This window comes from Globicephala melas, chromosome 11 (assembly GCF_963455315.2).
Source record: "Globicephala melas chromosome 11, mGloMel1.2, whole genome shotgun sequence".
NCBI lineage: Eukaryota > Metazoa > Chordata > Mammalia > Artiodactyla > Delphinidae > Globicephala > Globicephala melas.
Window position 1 is genome coordinate 23,988,494 of NC_083324.2, and position 16,331 is coordinate 24,004,824.

Genomic DNA, 16,331 nt, shown 5'->3' on the forward strand with positions numbered 1-16,331 from the left:
TGTGCGTGACTGTGAGCGCCAGGGTGAGTGTATGAGGCTCCCCAACCCCCACCTGTTTGGAACGGTTTTAAAATGCCAAAGCCAGATTGCCCATGTTTTCAAAAGTTGCAAACGGTTGGAGGAAAACACTTGCGCATCCCGCAAACTCCCAAAGGGATTTGCCGAGGCGTGGGCACTGAAAGAAAAGGAGGAATAAGAGGGGTGTGTGAAGCGGAGGGGGAAATTGCCTGCTTCTGGGAGGTCGGCTTTAGGACCCAACGGGAAGCACATTGGAATCTCTCCCTTCGGGAAGGCGGGGTGGGGCGGGCCGGCCGGCAGGCGGCCGCGGGGCGCATGCGCGCGCGTCTCCTCAGGCCGGCCGCTGCGCTCGGCGGCGCGGAATAGAATGAACTGTAACAAAACAAGCCGAGCCTTTGTATCTGCTTAAAGGGGACGCAGGCACTTCCCTCCTGTCCCTCTCCCCCGCCCCCCCCGCCCCCCCACCTCCCGCCGCGCTCCGCAACCGCGTATCCAGGGCTCCCAGCAACTGGCTGGAAGGGCTTCCCCTAACCCTCAGTAACAGCCCGCCAGCGAGGAAAGGCGAGCCAGGCGGGAGGCAAAGAGGACACACCGCATTTCTAAGAGGCAAGAAAGAAAGGAAGGAAGGAAAAAAATAACCCAAGCGGCGCAGAGTGAACTCTGGTCCCGGAGAGCACGGTCAGGCGCCGGAACGTGGACCTAGAAGCACCGGAATGCAAACAAAGCTCGCGGGCGCCTGTGCAGGGCTCGCGAGGAAGCCCGGAAAGTTTGTTTTATGATGGCTTGAGTGCGCGAGTGTGTGCAGGGAGCGAGTCTGCCAAGTTTCTCTCTCCCGTTGCGTTATTTGGGGGGAGATGTCTCTCCCTTGAACCAGCGTGGGCTTGGGGGCTTGTGCTGTGGAAGGCACCTGTCTCTCATTTTATTGTTATTTTTTTTGGGGGGGGTGGAGGGGCGTAAGTCATCATGTCGAAAGTGATCCAGAAGAAGAACCACTGGACTAGCAGGGTTCACGAATTCACCGTGAAGCGGGGACCCCAGGGCGAGCTGGGGGTGACGGTGCTGGGGGGCGCGGAGAACGGAGAGTTTCCGTATGTCGGAGCGGTGGCGGCGGCCGAGGCGGCGGGGCTTCCCGGCGGCGGCCAGGGCCCTCGGCTGGGCGAGGGGGAGCTGCTTCTGGAGGTGCAGGGGATCCGGGTGTCCGGTTTACCCCGCTATGACATACTGGGAGTTATCGACAGCTGCAAGGAGGCCGTCACCTTCAAAGCCGTCAGACAAGGTAAGACGGGATGCGCCTCCCGGAGGCGCCCCCAGAAAAGGGGATCGGCCTGCGGAGGCTCCCCCCGCCCCCCAACTCGATTTCCCGCTTTCCTCCTGCGAATGCGGCTTAGCGGGGAAGTTGAGGCCGTGCGCCCTGTGATAGTGAAATACAAAGTTGTTGAGAGGTTGTGGGTGGTTTGCACACCTGCATTGGGAAGAGGGGCTTGGGTTTGCGCGGGGAAGCGTGGAGATTTTTCCCAGGCCTGGTTTGCCAACCTGTTATCTCCGCCACCAAGTGCAGCACAGCTTGCCTGCACCTGGAGGAGAGTTGGCAGGGGCAACGTGGACGCTCTCCTGACTCCCTGGGCGAGTGTTGCAGCAGGCGCAGTTGCTGCGTTCTTTGGCCACTTGTCTGTTTCCAGACCTGGAGAATGGGTACGAAGGAGGTGAGGGTCTTTGGTTGTTGGGCCTCCTCCATTAGAAAATTAGCGTCACCCGCGACTGCCCAGGTGGGTCCGGGCATCACCGCCTGACAGTTCCAAAGCCCGCCGTCTGAATATCCTGCATTCACCCCACAGCAGGATGACGCATGTGTCTCGACCGTGTGGCCCGGTCCCAGGCTCGTGGGTGGCGGTGGGGGGAGAGAATGGAGAGGGTATTTCAGTGCTACTCAAGCCCAAGTTTATACTGCCACCAACATCACCACCATCACCATCACTAAGACCATCATCATCCCTGTGATGATGATAGCTGCTCTTTCTTGTTAGCTTACTACGTGCCAGGCTCTATGTAAAATGCTTTCCTTGCACTATCTTGTTCTGATTGACAACAGTTCTGAGACCGAGTTGTTCTTATAAACCCTATGTTACAGATAAGGAAACTGGGACTGATGTTGGTTCAGTTACTTGTCCAAGGTCACAGATGCCAAGAGTGAGGGTTTGAGCCCTTGTTGCAGAGCCTTAAGCACTGAGGAGGAAGAGGTGAGGAAATGACCATGGGAGCCCCGAGGAGCACCCTGGAGAGGAGGGAGTGGAAGCAAATTCATCTCTCAGAAGCCTGGAGAGGAGTGATGACCTTTATGATGGCTGCTGGTGGGGGCGGGGAGTCCCTTACTTCTTAGTTTGGTGCAGGCATGGGGCTGTCCCTGATACAGTCCAATAGAGAAGGACTGGACTCCCTTAAAGGGAGCCCTTGTATGACCGTGCACCATGACGCAGGTTCTTCCCCGTGAAAGCACCAGGTTGAGCCCTGGTGAAAAGTTCCCATATGTGCCTGCGCGGGCTTGGAAGTGCAAGCAGCAGCTGGAGGAATGTGTCAGAGGAAAGAAGGGTTGGGCTGAGCTAGTCCTCTTTTGGAAACAGGCCCGTTCCAGATGAAACGGAGGAGGGGGACGGGGAGAAGGGCTGGGTCTTTTGGTAGCTTTGGGAGCCGAGGGACTGACGGTTATGGAAAGCTCCTTCCATTTATGTCCTCATTGTGCGCTTGCACACCTCCTCCAAGAAGCCCTCAGGCATCCTGCCCAGATGAACAAATCCTTCTTCCTCTGGACTCCCCTAAAGGTGTATCTTGTAGTTTTTTACTTACTCTGAGCTATGTTAGTTCCCTCCCCTCATTTCCATACAAGGTGGTAAGATCATTGAAGGGAGAGACTGTGGCTCATTCATTGCACATCTCCCCAGCTTTGGTTGAGGTCCATCACCTTGCCTCACTTGAGAATGTGTCCTCCCTCATCTGTAAACTGGCTTTCTTGTGTCACATAAACTAATAAGCACAAAGAGTGCAGAACAGTGCCTGGCACATAGTAAGTGCTCAATAAAGATTAGCTATTATTGTTATGTTTAAAGTGAATTGGGGCAGTTATTTATTTCTAAGTCTAGCCTTTAGTGTCAGGAACCTGAATTATGAAGTTAATACCAGTACCTGGATTATTAGGACTTGATAGAACTGTAGAGAAAATACTGTAGCATTTGATGGGATCAGCTGCTGGTCGCCGTGCAGGGGCATTTTGGAGAAAGGGCTGGTGGAAGGACAGGCAGGAGTTCCTGCGTGTCCTGTGCGGGGGTCTCCTGGTGTCTAATGGGTCCAGTGGGGGCTTGTTCTCAGTGTGCAAGCTACTGCATGGGGCTGAGCCTCCCTCCATCAGTTACCAAAGATTGGGAGGCATCGTCCCAGGGCCACCTCCTCATGGCAGTCCGGAAGGGTTGGTCATCTAACAAAGTGTGTTTGGAATCAGGTACCTCTGGGTTCGAAGGAAACTGTAGCTACGTAGGAATGCTCATAGAATGTGTGTGTGTGTATATGTGTAGGCAAATCTACTTGTTCTTCTTGTAATGGGATAGAATAAAGATATAGATGGGGACGCTTGAATGGCCTGGAATCCACCATAGTGTAAAAGCTACTATTTCCTGTAATGATTACACAGGCACAGGTAGCTCTTCTAACATCTTCATTACAGAAAGACGGCACTAGAAAGCATTTCACCAGCCTTCTCTTTTATGCTGAGAATAAGATTTAAATTATGCTACGAAATTGCTCTTCCTGTGCTTTCATTACTGTGTTTTAATCATATTAGCTAGGCTTCTACTTGGTACATGGTAAAGGAAAAATGTTACTTTTGTGTTGTCTGCACCTTGAACTAGCCACTACCAGGGACACGGGTCACTCTGGGTGCTGTCTGTATGAAAATGTCATGGTCTTCTTGTGGGAGAAGATTCTGCTGTTTCTGTTTCATGGCAACTCTCTGAAAAGATGCACAGACCAAAATAGTCTGTAGCAAGTGGTATTATGTGAAGCAGGACTGGATTGTGAAAGAATCAAGCTAAATGGATCTACCAGGTTAGAGTTGATTCATTTTAAATGGAGAGGACAGTCTTTTGTCACAGAAGTGCCTAATAAGAATGTACAAATACGTATATATGTTATATAAAATATGTTACTTTACATATATAATAAAGCGTATATATGTACTATATATACTATAGGTATATATTTACCTGGAATAAAATGTGCAGATCTTAAGTATATAGTTTGATGGGTTTTGACAAATGTATATGCTCATGTTAGCTTCACCCAAAGCAAGATACAGAGCACTTCCATCACCCCAGAAATTTCCCTCCTGTTCCTTTCTAGTCAATTTCCCCCACCTCTTCCAGAGGCATTGACTGTTTGATTTTTCTCACCATGGATTAATCTTGCCTGTCATTGAAATTCATATAAATGAAATAATGCAGTGTGTACTCTTTTGTGTCTGGCTTTTTTCGCATATTGTGTGTATCATGGTTGTTTTGTATTGTTGAGTAGTATTCCATTGCATACATATACCAGATTGTTTATATTTTTGCTTGTCAATGGACATTTGGACTGTTTATTTTTTCATCTATTATGACTAAAGCTGCCGTAAATGTTCCAGTTGTGCCACATCTTTGCCGATATTTGATCTGGTCTGTCTTTTGAACTTTAGCCATTCTAGTGTATGTGGAAAAGAGGAAAAGTACAGTAATCCCCTCTTATCTGTGGGTGATACGTTCCAAATCAGGCACAGTAAGAGATTAAACACAACATGAGATAGAACAAATTATAACTATGTAGTATAATAAAAGTTATGGGAATGTGGTCTCCCTCTCTCTGAATATCTTACTGTACAAATTTATTGCCTTTTCCATCTTAACTAAGCACTTATCATGCACTATGGCTACAACTTGTGCAGTTTTAAGTATGACAGCAAAGCTAGCACATATTTCTTTTTCCTTCTCACAATTTCACAGATAGAAAATTCATTCTTACTGTAGATATTAGCATCCACAGCATATGATTTTATTAAGTCGAGAACATTCACCTTTTCACTTCAAGGAAGCACTTTACGGCTTCTCTTGGGCAGATCCGAACTGCCAGCATCACTCCTCCTGTGCTTTGGGGTCATTACTGAGTAAAATAAGCGTCGCTTGAACACAAGCACTGTGGTACCTGGATAGTCAATTTGATAACTGAGCTACTAAGTAACCAATGGGCAGGATACCCTGGACAAAGGGATGATTCATGTCCTGGGCAGGACAGAGGGGGAAGGCGGGAAATTTCATCCTGCTATTGGTGTACAATTTAAAACGTCTAAATCGTGTATTTCTGGAATGTTCTATTTAATATTTTCAGACCATGGTTGACTGTGAGTAACTGAAATCACAGAAAGCGAAACAGCAGATAAGGGGGAACTACTACAGTTAAGGAAGCTTAGCTCTAGGATATAGCTAGTATTTTTTGAGCACTTGGTTTAGGAAGTGCCAGGCCCTTGGCTAAGCTAGTGCTTTATGGGTATTTTGTTCTTTATTCCTCCCAACTGGACTCAACGTGTCAGAAACTGAGGTCCAGAGAGTGTGGGTGGCTTTTCCAAGGGTCATACAAGTGGCTGAAGTAGAGCTGGAACTCAGCCGTGTTGGATTTCAAAACCCATGCTTCTAGTTCCTGGGTCAGTGGGTCTCAAAATAGGCTCCCCAGACCAGTGGTATTTACATCGCCTGGGAACTGGTTAAACATGCAGATTCCCGGGCCTCAGCCCTACTGATACCTAAACTCAGGAGGGTGGAGCCTGTGCCGTGTTTTTAACAAGGAGACTCTCATGCATGCTCAATTTTGAGCACCACTGCCCTAGGGTATAGACTGCATTGAAAATATGGCATCGAGTGGGGCAGGTGATCTGTGTTCTAGAACAAGCTTGGCCACTAGTGCTGTCATCTCTGGTGAGTCACCCCTTTAGGCCTTTCTTCATACCTAAAATAAGTGGATGTATCCTTTTAGATCTTTTGCGCTCCTAAAATGCTAAGATTCCCTGAATAGCCCAGACTCCAAAAGTTTAGAAGGGTGTGATTGTAGTTTCCCAAACTGGTAATATTATAGGTCACACTTACATATTTTTGTAAGTGAATTTTGTGGCTTTGCAAATTACCCAGGAACCAAACTGTCCCTCCACTTTTTTTATAGACAGAATGGAGGCAATAAATAAGTCACAATTTAAAAACCACACACACACACAAAAATAAAATAAAAAATAAAAACCACAACACTACCACCAGACCCTTCCCCTCACCGTAATGAGGGACTTAGGACCACATACAATTGAATATAGTTCTTTTGTGCCTTTCTGGGTTTTGTTTTGACATTGTGTGTTTATTTTGACCAGTTGGAATATATTACAACAGCTCTGTAACAAAATAATTCTGTTCTCATTTTGAAACACAGCACCATGTCTTGCTGAGTTTCCTGTGAATTCTGCTTTGGGGTCTCTGGTCTTGCTTTTTCTCTGCCTCCTCCCCCCCCCCCCCCACCCCCTACACTCCGCCAGGATGGTCACAGGATCGACTCCTTTCCTTAGTGTCTCTTCAGAAAGACCTTCTCATCTGGTGGTGTGCTGCTAAAGGCTTAACAGCGGGCTCTGGCGGAGGGGAGACTGATTTGTAGCATCACTGGAGTTGGGAAGAGATCCATGTAATTGGAGCCAGTAGGAGCTGGCACTGCCATTCCACTGGCCCCGTATAAGACAGCACCTTGGATCACATGCCATCCCCTCATCCTGGTTTGTGTTTCAAAGCTTTGACACAGTTTCACATTATCGGGCTTCCCTGGTGGCGCAGTGGTTAAGAATCTGCCTGCCAATGCAGGGGACATGGGTTTGAGCCCTGGTCTGGGAAGATCCCACGTGCCACGGAGCAGTGAAGCCCGTGAGCCACAACAACTACTGAAGCCCGCGTGCCTAGAGCCCGTGCTCCGCAACAAGAGAAGCCACGGCAATGAGTAGCCCGTGCACCGCAATGAAGAGTAGCTCCCACTTGCCACAACTAGAGAAAAGCCCGCGTGCAGCAACGAAGACCCAAAGCAGCCGTAAATAAATAAATTTCTATATTAAAAAAAACAACAACCTCGTAATTTCACATTATCTTCTTCTTTTGCTTCTTTATTGTCCGTCTCTCTTCCCACTGGAATGCAAGGTCCATGAAAACAAGAAGTTTATCTCACTTGTTCACCCCTCTATTTCCCAGCACCTAAAATAGTACCTGACAAGTCATAGGTGTTCACTAAAATTTGTTGGCTGCATGAATGAATTTTCTCTTGTTGCTTTTTTTTTTTTTTTTTTTGCGGTACGCAGGCCTCTCTCTGTTGTGGCCTCTCCTGTTGCAGAGCACAGGCTCCGGACACGCAGGCCCAGTGGCCATGGCTCACGGGCCCAGCCGCTCCATGGCATGTGGGATCCTCCCGGACCGGGGCACGAACCCGTGTCCCCTGCATCGGCAGGCGGACTCCCAACCACTGTGCCACCAGGGAAGCCCTCTTGTTGCTTCTTATTCGGATGGTAAGTGCAGACCAGGACATCCACATCTTTCCTTCTTTCCTCCCTATTTGTCTTTGATTTCTTGTCATTTAGGATCCTAATATGTTCATTTTCTCATCACCAGGTTTTACAATCAGCTGATTCTCAGTGTCTAATAATTTATACCGAGCTATAAATAAATAAATGACTGACAAGCCTTAATGAATTGTATTTAAGTATTTCGGCCTGTTGACTCTAGGTGGAGTTTAAGAAGTGAAATTTCAGGTGTTCATTCAGCAAGCAGGGTGATGAGGAGCTTTTCTGTTTTCTGTTCATGCGGGACCTGGTCTATGTCAGCATCTAGAAAAATGACACCTTACCTCCGTTTTCTTGTAGCATTGTCCCTGTGTACAGTGTTTCCAGCCGATAGCAAACTGGATATTTGCTACAGAAAAGAGTGTGATTTTTGTCCCCTCTTGCTCTTAAACTGTGCTTGGTGTTTACGTCTTTTTTTTTTTTTTAAACTTAAACTTTCAAAAATCAATCTATTTTTGTTCTTGCTGCCAAAAGACCACTCTCTGAAGGATGTTTTTAGGTTACATTGTGGAACATTCTACAGCTTTTACAAAAAATAATGCAAGGACAGGCAACCCAACATGTCCATTGTTTCTGGAGGCCGCCCTTTGCCAATGGCTGTGTTATTTAAAAATAGATTAGCTTGACCTTATGAGGCAGTGGCATACAGTTGGCTCACTGCATTTGTTGGCATTCATTACCCAGCTAGTTTCGGATGGCAGAATTGATGATATCCACCAAGGGGAATTAAGTGGTTTATAAGAGAAAACATTCTGACATCTCCTCACCACAAGGGTTTACATGAAGGATGTTGCTTTATAAACGATGGTTATTTAATGCAAAACACCAGTCTCTGATGTTAGTGGTCCCTTCCTTGAGTTTGTATATATGTGTAACAGGATATACTGATTTTGTATACACTGAGAATAAAGGCTGTCAAATTCGTTAAGGGCTGGCATTCATATCCTAAAAAAGTAGGTTACTGCCTTCCTGCCTGTCTTTATGCAGCTCATATGTGAGATCTATAACCTTGAAAAATCCTTGGTAAATATTGGCGCTTTGCTCTACTGCACCCCTATGGATGTCGACACCCATATAGTATGTCTGGTGAATTTGTTTTGGTGTGTTCACAGCTGAACCCCCATGGATGTCGAGGACAAGCAAGTGATGCTGACTTTTGCTTTATAGTATAGTGGCCTATGGAGGGTCCAGCGTGTTCTGGATGTCATCCTTTCTGAAGGCACGTAGCAAATGTAATTCGAACAATGTCTTTTGTTTTATTTTATTTTTAGCCGTGCCGCGAGGCTTACGGGATCTTAGTTCCCCGACCAGGGATGGAACCCAGGCCCCCGGCAGTGAAAGCGCTGAGTCCTAACCACTGGACCGCCAGGAAATTCTGAACAATGTCTTTTATGATTAAATAGTAATCTCCTCTTTTTATAGCCAAGTGATTGAAGAATGGAGTAATCCATTACATACAATCATTTCTCTAGTCCCCTTCGCCGAGGGGAAACGGAAGTCCTCCCAGTGACTCACAATCTGGCCCGTGACTTGTCTTCTCTCTCCCTGGCCGTGACCTGCTGGCCCGACCTGGACACCTGGGAGGCTTACTCTCTCACGAACTTCAAGTCTTTCCCACTTGCCTTGTCATTCCCTATTCCCCTCCTCTGCTTTATTTTACTTTATCATATGTCGATCATTTCAAAATAACTAAGTTCCTTGTTTTGTCTCTCTTTCTTTAATATAAGCTCCGAGAGGGCAGGGCTGTTGTTGATCTCAGTACTGAGCATAGTGCCTGATGCATAGTAATTGCTCCAGTATTTCTTGAACGTCCACTGTCAGATTTAGAACTAGAATAACTCTGCTGAGCTCGGTTGCCTCTGAAAATTCCAATATTTGAAAGTCTCTGAAAATGTAGGTACTTCGTGATGGATCGCATTAAACTTGATAAGGGTTTAATACTTGCAATCCATGACTTGGGCTAAATACAGCTTCAATGATTGATCTAGGAGTATTCTTGAAGACAGTGAGCATTGCTGGCCGGGCTCAAATGGTCTTTATTTTAGGGATTTAAGGCAGCACCGTGCTGAGTCTGTCAGCGAACTTTGCACACACTCTCACCCTCCAGTGGACCGTGAGACGTTCTTCTGGGCACCGTCAGCTGTGTGTATAGACTTTTCCTGTTACCATCTGCAGTGTGGTGAGAATGAGTTACGTAAGAGAATTACATCCTCCCGGCTAAGGTGTCAGCCCCATTCCTATTGCCAACAGAGCCATTAGTGTGTGCCTTTAACAGAATGCAGTTATGTTTTCCACAATAAGGCTAATCTTTCAGCCCACTGTGGGACTCGAAGCTCTCTTTATGGACAGTGGCATGATGGTGCAATTTAAAGGCCATTATGCCCTGATTATAAGCCATGTTTCACAATTATTGCCATAGACAGTGTTAACAGGACTGCAGCGCCGCTCGTAAGGTAATCCACGAGTATCCATTTATTGATGTGTTGTAGATCGGCAGGTTTTGGGCTCAGGCTGGTCTGGGTTAGAAACCAGGCTTTTCAGTTTACTAGCTGGGTTACTCGGCGAGATACTTCCCCTCTTTCTTGCAAATGGGGATAATGATACGTACTACCTGAGGCTGATGGAGGAATAAAAGGAGGAGATTGAGGTAAACCACACGGCACAGGGCCTGGCACGTGTTGAGCGCCCACAAAATATTGGCTTCTGTTATTGTTTGAATGTTCTCTGTTGGAAAGCACTTGGAAGAGAAGAAAGAATCTCTTGAGAGATAGGGATTGTGGTACACAGTTCCCTGGAGAGCTTTTCAAGTCTAGAAAAAGCCCTCATTTTTCTGCCTGATTCAGATGCCACTATTTAAAAAGGCTGAGACTGGATTAGTTCAGACAAGTAAGAAGGAAACCTCTAGATTTTACCGTGTGGTAGAGGTCTGAGCTGCCTGAACTTCTACGTTGTCACTGGTGATGAATTGATTCTAATGATGGTCATTGGGACCCAGGTTCAGTAATGTGTAGAGGAAGGACAGGTCCTCTCCTTACTCCCTGGAGATCCTGGGCAGGGCAGTACCAGCAAGGGTGATCCTTGAGAACTTGACACTGAGGTCCTCTGATCTTCCTGGCACCATACCTGGGCTCCCAAATCAGGAAAGGCTGGGGAGGCAACAGGGCTTGGTGTTATAAGGGTTTGGAGTCAGGCTGGTTAGGTCCAACTCCAGCTGAAGAACCATGGGCATGTTAACCTCCCAGAACCTCAGTTGTTCCAGTTGAAAATGAGAATCATACCTACCTCATAGGGTGGTTGTGAGGATTAAATGAGAGCACGTATGCAAAATACTTTGTCCTCTGCTTGGCGTGTAAATAGTGCTTACAGCAATGCCTACCTAATAGCAGCCATGTTAATTTTCAGTTCAGAAGTGAAGACCCATCAGTGATTTCCTCTAAAGCAGTGATTTTCAACTGGGGGTGATTTTGACCCCCGAGGGACATTTGGCAATGTCTGGAGACACTTTTGGTTGTTACAGCTCAGGAAGGGGGAGTGCTAGTGGCATTGAGGGTGCTGAGGCCAGGGATGCGGCTAAACATCCTACACAGTACAGCCCCCATGGCAGAGAGGTGTCCAACCCCAAATGGCACCAAGGCTGAGATTGGAAAACTCTTCTCTAAGGTATAACTTCATGGTTGAGCCTGAGAATCTGAAATAGGAGCAGCAGACCAATCACGGTAACTATTATATATTGATCTTCTGACATGTCCCTGAGACCCTGGTTAGGTTTTTACCCGGGTAGATGATGTCATTCTTATTTTTAGCCCTGAGAAAATTAGCTGGAGAGGTCAAGTAATTTATCCTGGCCTCCAGGCAGCTGACACAGGTGAGATTCAAGCTCAGATCCGCCTGGTTCCAAAATTCTTATCCCAGGTTTCCACACTAGAAGTGTGTTGACCTCTAGTCAAGTGTGTTAGGCTGTCATATTGCTGCCTGAGACAGCATACCATGCCTGGTGATGCTACCAAAGAGAGTCCCAGAAATTAAAAAAAAAAAAAAAAAAGGGATTCCCAAAGTGTTTGTTGGCCAGAACACAGAGGGTGCTGCTATATAGTTTCAAGCAATTCTGCTTAATTGCCTTCTCCTTCTGTTTTCCCTGATCTCCTTCACCCACGCTGTTGATTCTTTCCTCCTCTGTGCTCTCTCTGTCTTTTTTTCCCCCCCCCACACAACATGATTTCAAGAGTCACAATAGTGTCTTGTAATGCAGATTTGCTCTTCTGTCTCCTGTACTGGATTATGTGTTTCTTGAATTCTTGAAAGCATCCCTGTTTTATGTCTCTGCAATCTCTGCCCTCTCTAGGTACTCAAGCAATCACTTTTGAATTGAATTCTTTTGAGGTAATGGGTAGGCATAACTTTTAAATAAATAAGAAAAATTCTTGCCTAAGATCTTGTTGGCTCGAAGATCCGCGGCTTATTTTTAAAGCATATTAAATATACTTAGCCATATGTCTGACTTTTCTGTGATGATTTAAAATGGTTGTCTGCCAGTTGTTGTAGCATTTTGAACTGTCGGGAAAATATTGAATTAATTGTGTTGAAGGTCTTAGAGGGCCTTTATTCTGACCAGATGTGTGCAGTGACGGAGCCTGTTGCTTATGGAACGCGACCACAGAAGGCATCACTTTGGCTTGATTTAAATAGAGTCAGTATTTTACCACCTGGATTCTTGGCCAGGCGTTGGAATTTACATCTGATAGGGAGAGCCTGTTCATTTCCTCCTCCAACTATCAGCCTGTTTAAGTCTGTGTGACTTGGTTAAGAATTCAAAACTCAAGATCAAGTAGTTAAAAAAGGACTTTCTTTGGTGTTGGAGCATGTAGGTTTTTTTTTTTTTTTTTAGAAAGCATAGGCATCATCTAGATTTTTTGGTTTCTAATCTTTTAAAAACTCAAATAGTTTTATGATCATGGATGACTGTCAATCACTCTCCATTGTTGGTCTGTGCTTCCACAGCTTATGGTTTTTTCATGGTGAAATTAATTTTTTCCCTCATTTAAACAATGTGTATGATAGAGAAAAATGTGAATATATGAAAGGAAAATGTATCCACATGGCCCATAATCCCACCTCCAGACATTTATATATATAAACATATATAAATACACACACATGCTTTTTTGGTAGATTTTTTTGGGAGGGTCTTTTTCTTCTGAAAATTGGATAATCCCACACACGCTGTTTTGGTGAGATTTTTCTTTGTGCCTCACAATATATCACAGACTTTTTTTCTATGCTGCATGTAGATCGACTGTACCATTTTGATGGCTGTGGAATCAGTTTTTGGTTGTGCTATAATATGTTAAATCATGCTTTCAGAGTGAACATTTAGGTTGTTTTCGTTCCTATTTTACACAACACATTGATGAATATCCTTATATATACATTTTAGTGAACTTCTTCAGCTATTTTCTATGGATAGATATCTAGAACTTCTTGGCTCACATGAATTTTATCTTTTTAAGACCTAATTCCCACCGTCATCTTGTTCTTCAGACCACTTATCAACTTAAATCCTTGCTGCCTGGATGTGAGAGTCCTGTATTTCTTTACTCATCTCAGAATAGATCCTATGTAGGCCTGGAATTGTTCCTTTACAATAGTCATCACAAACGCAAATACTGACTGGGTATTTTAAAGGGCATTAGGGAGTGGTGGGGACTAGGGTAAAAGGGAGCAGTTGCCACTCAGCTTCAGCCTGTTGTTGACATGTGGGGACATTGCCCACCGTTGCCAGGTTTTTCAAGCTTTCAAGAGAACGCAGAAGCTTGAATTGTTAAAAAAATGAACTTTGCCAATGTAAAAGTGTTGATTCAAAGTTTTCCAAAAGCATGGATAAACCAAGCCAAACACATCTGGGAGCCATATTTGGTCCTCAGGCAACAAGCTTGCAGCCTCTGGTTGACATATTTGTCTTTCTCACTTGATGTCTCTCACACTTCATCTCTTCAAGAGCAGTCATCACATTTCTTACTCTTGTCTGTGTTCTTAGGGCCCAGGATAGTGACCAACACACAGTAAGGGTCCACAAACGTGGGTTGAAGTGAATAATAAGTTCCAGAAGTAGTCCAGTTTGTTCCTGTAGTCCACGTAAGATTATTGGAGGGTCAGCCAGTGACAGCTCTCCCAGTCAAGTTGCGAAGAGTCGGGGAGAGGATATATTTTGACAGCTGATCGTGATTCTTGGACTATTTTATTGCAGGGTCGTGGTCTGCTGAATCTTAGAACTGGGTGCAAAATAGTGTCTCGATGATGACATTTATATGAATATGTACTGGGAATAGTATACATTCTCTGCTCTAAGGTGATTTTACTGTGACATGTGTGGTCTTACAAATAAAAGAATGAATGAGTTTTATGTATACTGCTTAGGGCGGTTTTAAATATAGCAAGAAAAATCCCTAATAACATGACTCGTTTGGGCATTCTACAGGTAAATCAGCACCCTGACTTTTACTCCAAGAGTGGATGCTTTCAGAACACAGTTAACCTCTAAGACTGGCGAGCATCTGTTCTCCAGGCCAGTGTTATCTGGTAGAATTTTGTATTTTGAAAACCAGTGCAGCCCTTCTTTCTTGTCTGTGAAATAGGTTGTTCTGCGTTGCAGAGTTCATGGCAGGTACCAGGTTTGCTGGACTAGGATGGGGAAGGGAACTTAGGTAATTCAGATTAGAAGTTTAGGCAGTGCAGTTTTTCTGTTAAAGAGCTAAGCTAGGAAGGGCGCATAAAATGAAAACTGTGTAGTTGTCAGCAAAAGCCCGACATGGAGTTCAAACTCTGCCAGGTGGGGATTGGGACTGTGTTTCTATTCTCTCTTCTCTCGTCCCCTTCCCTCTCTCCATATCCGTATCAGAGTAAGAACATTCCAAGAGACTGTCTAGGAATTCAGATTCTAGATAGGACATTCTATATGTGATCCAGTACTCTGGATGTGAGACAAAACTAAGCAGCGTTTTCCAGTTGAGACGACTGTATGCCCTGATCCACCTCCTTCATTATGATCACCACTTTTGGGGCACCCAGGATTCCCCCAAGTTGGCATGAAATTTGACTTCTGTTCTACTTTAAAATGCCCAAGGGGGACTTCTCTGGTGGTCCAGTGGGTAAGACCTTGCGCTCCTAATGCAGGGGGCCGGGGTTCGATCCCTGGTTGGGAACTAGTTGCATGCCGCAACTAAAGATCCCGTGTGCCGCAACTAAAGATCCCGCGGGCTGCCATGAAGACCCAGTGCAGCCAAAAATAAATAAATAAACAAATAAATACATATTTTTAAAAAATCATAAAATGCCCAAGGATAAGATGTAGCAGGAAAACTTATATTCTGCGGTGTTTGAGACTGGACAATCATTGGTAAATTTCCCGAGCTTTGGTCTTTGGTAAAGAGTCTAGCCGTAGTGAATCATGCCGTATGCAAAATCACAGTTTAGTACCTGCACAGGGTCTAGGAAGACTTTAGAAAACACCAAGTGTTGTTTCACTATTGATACATTGTACACATATCATGATTCATAAGAGAAATATCAGAGAGATAGAATGCCCAGCAAAGGAGAAATTGATGCAGCTCTTGCCGATTTCTGTCTAAGTCTGCGGGAAAAAACTGCCATAAGGAGGAAAGGACCAGGCTTTCTTAAGCAACGTGAATCTGTTTCTGAGACATTTTAACTAAAAATGTAAGCTTAAGTTATTCTGCATGAAATAATTATCTCCAAGGAAGACAATTGTGAGAAGATGGCATTAATGGGAAGATGATAGCCGGTTGTCACTGTTGGAGTCTTTTTTGGTGGAAGGAACCCATCCATGGGTTTTAATAAAACATGATGAGTCACCCTATTGCCTGAATTCCTGAGGGAAGAGAGACATCCTGAAAAGGCTGTGAGGGAAATTTGCAGTCCTGGGCACCTGTTACCAGGCACTTATATTCACCTGATGGCTGCCAACAGCTTGCAGGCAGAGCTGATTGGAGAAAATGATCAACTTCAGAACCAGTGGCCCACAGATTGGGTTTTAGGTAAATGGAAAGTACATCAGAATTACCTGGGCGAGTTTGCCATCTCTGGGCATCTGCGGGCGAGTTTGTTAGTGATGCTGACTCATGTCTCCCTGCCCGGCGGAGTCCTGATAACCGCAACTGCAAAGAATGGTCCACAGAATGGTCACCGGTTCAGAATCATCCAGAGGGTTTATGAAATTTGGGGATTACTAGGCCTCATCTCAGACCTGTGGAATCAGAAATCCTAGGGGGCGGTCCCTGTGAAGCCACACATTTTAGAAAAAGTTCTGTCTGGTTGTGGAAACGTAAAGCTTGAGACTCCAGGCTCTAACACGCTGGCCACTTCAAATCCAGTTCCCTAATAAAGGATGGTAACAGACCCCACTCTGTACTCGAATGAACACTGATTGGGGAAGGGAGGCGAGAATAGAAAGACAACTGAGTTACTCGAGCCTCCGGTTCTTCTAGGGTGGCACATACTGGCTATGTGCTGGTGTGTGTGTGGAAGGTCATTTTCTTGCTTCAGGATCCTAGCATTAACCAGGCAATTGAAGAGACCTCTTCCTCACCACCACATGCCTTTTTAAAAGAGGAAAAGATGGGCTTCCCTGGTGGCGCAGTGGTTGAGAGTC

At 45.4% G+C, this 16,331-nt stretch overlaps 1 protein-coding gene across 19 annotated transcripts in view; it reads left to right on the plus strand.

Annotated features, from left to right (window-relative positions):
- Window positions 1-500: 500 nt before the first annotated feature.
- Window positions 501-16,331, plus strand: part of MAGI1 (membrane associated guanylate kinase, WW and PDZ domain containing 1) — a 622,562-nt gene continuing 606,731 nt past the window's right edge. For 11 of the 19 annotated variants that reach the window (XM_060308857.1, XM_060308859.1, XM_060308861.1 and 8 more), the window contains exon 1: window positions 503-1,294. In XM_060308857.1, coding sequence (XP_060164840.1) covers window positions 982-1,294 — 313 coding nt within the window. In that variant the 5' untranslated portion in view covers window positions 503-981. Of the gene's footprint in view, window positions 1,295-16,331 lie in introns of all 19 variants that reach the window. The other 8 variants (XM_030867644.2, XM_060308866.1, XM_060308868.1 and 5 more) reach the window with 2 other exon arrangements.